The sequence below is a fragment of the Apium graveolens genome, chromosome 8, assembly GCF_009905375.1.
Source record: "Apium graveolens cultivar Ventura chromosome 8, ASM990537v1, whole genome shotgun sequence".
Classification (NCBI taxonomy): domain Eukaryota; kingdom Viridiplantae; phylum Streptophyta; class Magnoliopsida; order Apiales; family Apiaceae; genus Apium; species Apium graveolens.
Genome location: NC_133654.1, coordinates 100312424 through 100318107, shown reverse-complemented (window position 1 = coordinate 100318107; position 5684 = coordinate 100312424). Strand labels below are relative to the sequence as shown.

The 5684-nt window shown below is 35.2% G+C and overlaps 1 protein-coding gene across 2 annotated transcripts; it reads right to left on the bottom strand.

The window, feature by feature from the left end:
• Nucleotides 1-1141: 1141 nt before the first annotated feature.
• On the bottom strand, nucleotides 1142-3926 carry LOC141677606 (beta-bisabolene synthase-like). Of its 2 annotated transcripts, none has more exons than XM_074483608.1 (7): nucleotides 3623-3926; nucleotides 3225-3489; nucleotides 2697-3075; nucleotides 2339-2554; nucleotides 2116-2254; nucleotides 1716-1964; nucleotides 1142-1629 (listed from the first exon to the last, which is right to left on the bottom strand). In XM_074483608.1, exons 1-7 carry the CDS (start codon nucleotides 3845-3847, stop codon nucleotides 1336-1338), a joined length of 1767 nt encoding a protein of 588 aa, XP_074339709.1. In that variant the 5' UTR covers nucleotides 3848-3926; the 3' UTR covers nucleotides 1142-1335. The 2 variants fall into 2 exon arrangements, with proteins under 2 accessions (XP_074339709.1, XP_074339710.1); XM_074483609.1 differs by having other exon boundaries at nucleotides 2697-3072; nucleotides 3623-3925.
• Nucleotides 3927-5684: the final 1758 nt, after the last annotated feature.

The window sequence follows — 5684 nt, the reverse complement described above, 5'->3', positions numbered from 1 at the left end:
TCTACAGTTTTGGTAGGCTTAGTTGGAGTTTCTGTGTCAGACATGATTGTGTTTGGATCTTAAACTGTTTGTGCGTTAACAGATAGGCTCTGATACCACTTGTTAGGTCACACACACACTATAGAGGGGGTGAATACAGTGTAAAGTAAAATCAAATCGAACTTTAATAACTCAAGTAACAGAAAACAAACTTTATTGAAACAATAAACTCTGTTACAGTATGGAACTGTTACCTCTCAGTGATGAACAAATATCACGAGAGCTGCTAGGGTTACAATGAATAATCTTCTCGAATATGATAACACTTATAGTGTAAACCCTATGTCTGTGTTTATATACTACACTAGTTACAAGATAATCGCTAATTGATATGGAACATAATTCTGCTTCCTAAAATATATCAATCAGATATCTTTTCTTCCAAGTATTCTATTCTTCATAGAATTCCTTCTTCATGCATATCTCTTCTTATGTTTATCTCGATCTTCTTTCCTTTAATCAGCTGCTGTCCTTATCTGAACGTCCTTCAGTATTTAAGTTCTGATATTCATCTTCTGATGATTATCTCCTGATAATATAAGTACTGATATCTTTAAGTCCTGACTTCCAGTAAGTACTGATTTATCCTGTTTAAGTAAGATCTGAAAACTAAACATAAATCATATTAGCCATGACATTATCAAATATATCTAACAACCGACACCTGTCGATTCTGCCTCCTGATTGTGTGATCTGGCTCCCCCTCGACCCATACTGGAAGTCCATCTGGCTATCTGCTCCCCCTAGGCCCATACTGGAAGGTCCACCTGCCTTTTCCTTGAGCCCATTCTGGGGCAAGCACATCTGCCTCTTCCTAGGTCCATTCTGGAGCCCACGTGAGATTGTTATGGACAGTTATAACCTGAAGCTCTGATACCACTTGTTAGGCTTGCTGAGCACGCCTTAACTCAATATTAGTATGATATTGTCTGCTTTGGGCCGAGCCCGCACAGATTTGTTTTTGGGCACCTCCCAAAAGGCCTCATACTAATTGGAGTTATCTGACTGCTTATATTCTAGCAAATTGCCCCTCCCACAAACGATGTGGGACAACTCCTAACAGGTTACACCATTGAATTAGTGATGATAATTAAACAATGTATAAAGAAAGTGAAAAACGTAACTTACGTTACTTGATCATTGATAAAACAATGTTTACAGATGATCTTTATTTGAGATTGCAACATCTAAAACAGTTGAAGCCCATGTAAATCAAAATATTTTTAAAATGTTTTTGGGAAATGATGACATGATACACAGGTACTCTGTACCAGTAGTGACGAACAAACAAACTGGCTAAAGATTAATGGGTTCCAGCAATAAAGATTTTAAGTAGTCCATAGTCCCATTTTCAGGAAGGCCGAGTCCATCTCCGTGCTGATAAACGGTCTGAGTTGTTCTTGCGAGATTTGGATTGGCAGAGAGAAATGGTTCACCAAAAGGAAAACTTCCAAGCAACTCTGTATTTAGAGTCTTCCATGTCTCATGAACTAATCCTTCAACGTAAATTTTTGAAACTTCTTCACTGGCTCCAGTATCGTTCATGTAACACTGGACTACCTTTAGAGTATCTCCTCGTGCCAACTCATCCTGAAATACGTGTAAATTAGTAAATGTAACTAGCTAAAAGTACACACGTATGTTGTTAATTACAAAAATACGATTTTGTCACGTACTGAATATGTTCCTAAATCGTTTGTTAGTCGGAGAATCAAGGAGGGACACCACATGATACTTGGAAACTTGTCTATATATTCTAGAGCATCCACAGTTATCTTGTCTGCAGTTAAGAAGTAAGCGCAGAACAACACCAGTGGAGCGGCAACTGATACTGCACCATTTTCAAGATATTCCTCCAACGTAGGTTGGTATCTGGAGTGATACCATTTTGCTTCTTTGAGAAAAGCTTTAAGGAGTTTTGCCCACTGCAACAGTTTGCAGTTTATAATATATATAAGTATGTAATAAGTTTTAGGCAGCAAGTTAATGTAATTTTTACACAAGGTAAGATACAGATAAAGTCCATGTAAAGTATGCAAGTACAAAGTTTTGTGTGACACGTGATACATCTCTTACTTCTTTACGTAAATAAGGAATGATGTTAAAATCTCGTTCCCTCATTGTCCAATATCCTATTTCATTTGTGGTGTTGAACATTGCAAGAAGGACTGTCCGTATGTTCATTGGTAGCTTGTCGATTTCTGTAATATCCCATCTGGAAATTAAAGTTGTCTGGGTTAATCAATTAAATTAGTAGTGCAGGGGGGAGAATATAACAGAAATTAATAAATATATAAACCTTTCAACATAATCTGTAAAGAGCTCAAGCTCTTCCAAAGACCCATATACATCATACACGTCGTCAATGGTTGTCATCAAACTGAGTATTTTTGTTCCCATGTCTCTATAAGCACTGTATTCTGGTCCAGAAACCATTCCATTGCACCAGAAATAATGTTCTAATAACCTGTCTCTTGCAAAGCTCATTTTGTCTAAACCAGTCTTCACCCACCAACTGCAAAAAATGTTTAAAACGAATATATGTATAATTATAAACTAACTTGTATGGCAGTATGGTATGTCAGAGAATAGAGCAAACGATTCAAACTTTCATTAACCAACTGTACGTAGAATTCGAAAATCAAGTATGAACCAACCTTGCTAGTTTGCTCACTTCTTTCTGGTAAATTGATTGCAGGATGTTGTAGTCCAACTTGGCCAAATTAAGCAAACTAGGATTCATGTTTTGTTCGTTCTCATAAGTATCGATGTACGATCTAGCCTCCACCCTTGGTAATTTCCAGTGCAAAGGCATATCTAAGGCATTTTTCAGTTTTCTCACCATGTCGGGAGATATTTTACCTTTCAGAGCATTTTTTAGGTGTGTTGTTGAAAAGGCCTTTGCTTCATCGATCGTGTCTTCGCCTTTGAAACCAAAGAAAGATGCTTCATACAAGCTAAGCAATCCTTTCACATCCTCGCCAAGATTTTCCTTGAACTTACCCTTGTCATCTTTGAACCTCCTGAACACATCTGCTAAAACAGGGATACGAGATTGATGTAAGATATAGATGAATTGAATCTTGTCTAAATTTTAGTAATAGAGTTACTAATGAACTGATACTTCAGTATGATTTCATATTGAGTTGTATAAAAAGTAAATAAATTAAGCTCGCATTACAAACCTTGGGGCACTGTATATCCATGTTTGCGAAGAATCCTAAATCGCAGAGCTGTGGAATAAAGGTCATCATTTAGCCATGCATCACTGCTATTATTATAGATAAAATCAAGTGCTTTCTTCACATCTTCCTGAAATTTATACTTCAACCCTAGCCTATCAACTGTGTCAAGCAACTCAAGCTTAACTAAGGGGACATCCGTTTCTGCTTGAATGAGACGTTTCACATCGTCCTCCAACTCATCTATCTGCCTCGCGTATTTCTCTTCCTGCACAGATAACATATAATATTGTATAAAAATATCAATCTCCGAAACATACATTGCTAGAATTGTACGAACTAACTTATCAATATAGATTCCATTAACCGCATACTAATTAGGAAGCATTATTGGTACGTACAGTATAATCACTGGTGAGTGACTTGATGAAATTGTAATCCCAGAAACATGGTGCATAGTTGGCACTTCTTCTTAAAGTGACTTGATCGTTGTTAATTGTTGTTGTGGGGTTAGTCACGCATTGAACTGGTTTACTATAGAGTTTGAACTTATTTATTGCTGGAGGAGGACAACTGCGGGGAAGTGCCGTAACTACGAAGGTTGAAAATAGACCTTGGAAAGCCATAAAATTACAAACGTATTATTGGCCCAAAAATGGCTATTACTATTGGATATTTTCCATTTTTGTGTGTTTGGTGCTGTACAAATTTTACTCCTTATATATAGAATTTAAAAAGCGTTGGCTCACTTTCTTTGATTTGTTATACATCTATTCGTCAAATATGTCCTTCTGACTTTGATATATTGTGTAATATTCCGGGTAGTACTAATAATAATGTTACTAACAGCATCTCCAAGGAATGCACCTGTTAGCAATAAAACCGTGACATCTAAAATTTCAAAAATATAGATAATATATAAAAAAATACAACTCCAACGTAGACACCTATTAGGTATATTTTTAGATACCGATAAACAAGCACGCTAAATTTGTTGATTGTTAGGCCATAAACGGTCTTATACAATATAATAATGTGATGTTGCCATAGATAATGTTGCTGTATCATAATGATACTCTACCATATTACAACATATTTTAATTATGTTAGCATGAGTCTCATAAAGTGTTGCCGTTTCATTTATAAATTAAAATATATAATTTTTTATTAAAAAAAATTAAAATTATGCTGACGTGTCTCATGTGGGTCCCACACAGGGGTTCCCCACTACTGACTTGTCACAGGATGTGGTCCCTAATGTGGGCCCTACTGTGACGGCCTCAACCCCGGGGTCAGGAGTTGACGTCAACGAAAACAATATTAACAACATAACATAATACAACTCAACATTATTATATAAACACAACCCCTTTTTTTTCAAGATCTTTTCCAGGTTTAAGTATGACTTAGGTTACAACCATCACAAAACCAACTTACTAAAGACAATCCAAACAATACTATCTTTATTCAGCAACTCAACAGACCCGCTTGGGTCCAACACACTACCTCAGAGGAGCCTGACACAAAAGGAACTGGAACTCTGCCCCGACTACCACTGAAGAATCTCCTAGATATCTGCAATACATATATAAAATATTTTACAAGGGTGAGCAATCAATTGCTCAGCAGTACCACTATATGAATAATAATCAAAAATAGTTTATGATAAACAGTTATAGGAACAGAATTCATAACTTGCTAGAAAACAAGTAAAACATGTGTAACTGGATGTAACTGGATATCAAAACTAGCATGCTCTGTAAAACCAAATCAATAGTTTTGTGCTGTGCATAAATACCAAAATTAAAATTTTAACATGCTTCTTTTATTTTCAAATCTTCCGTCCCATCGCAGGACCCATAAAACTATTTGTCCCGTTACGGGGACCCAAAATCATTTGTTCCGTTACGGGAACCATAAAACTTGTCCCATTATAGGACCTATAAAACTTGTTCCTCTCCGGGAACTTCAAAATCACTTTCTCAGATATAAAAGTATTGGATGATCCCTGGTGAGACAGCTGAGTAGGCTATCTCCATAGGATAACTTTATCTTGCCTATCCTATAACGACTCGTGTATTTTTGAATTATTTAAATATGTAATTATGGAAGTATTAATTAAATAAAATATGTGTCATTGTTTTGGCAGAAGTATGTTGATATATACTATTTGTCTGTGATTTATTGGTGTAAAGAATTGGAATGTGTAGTTAAAGATTGAGTTATATTGTTCTATATTATTTTTAAAGGCGATTTTATTACAGTTTTAAATCTGTAAATATTTGAATTGTCTCTAAAATTAGTTTTATGATTTTATAATTTCAATAATTATTTTTGGGATTTTACAAAATTTAAAAATCAATATTTTATCAATTATTTAACCCTGTATGATTTTTTGATTACATTTAATTGTAAAATCCGTATTTAATTCCATAATTTTTCAAAAATCACAAAATTCATATT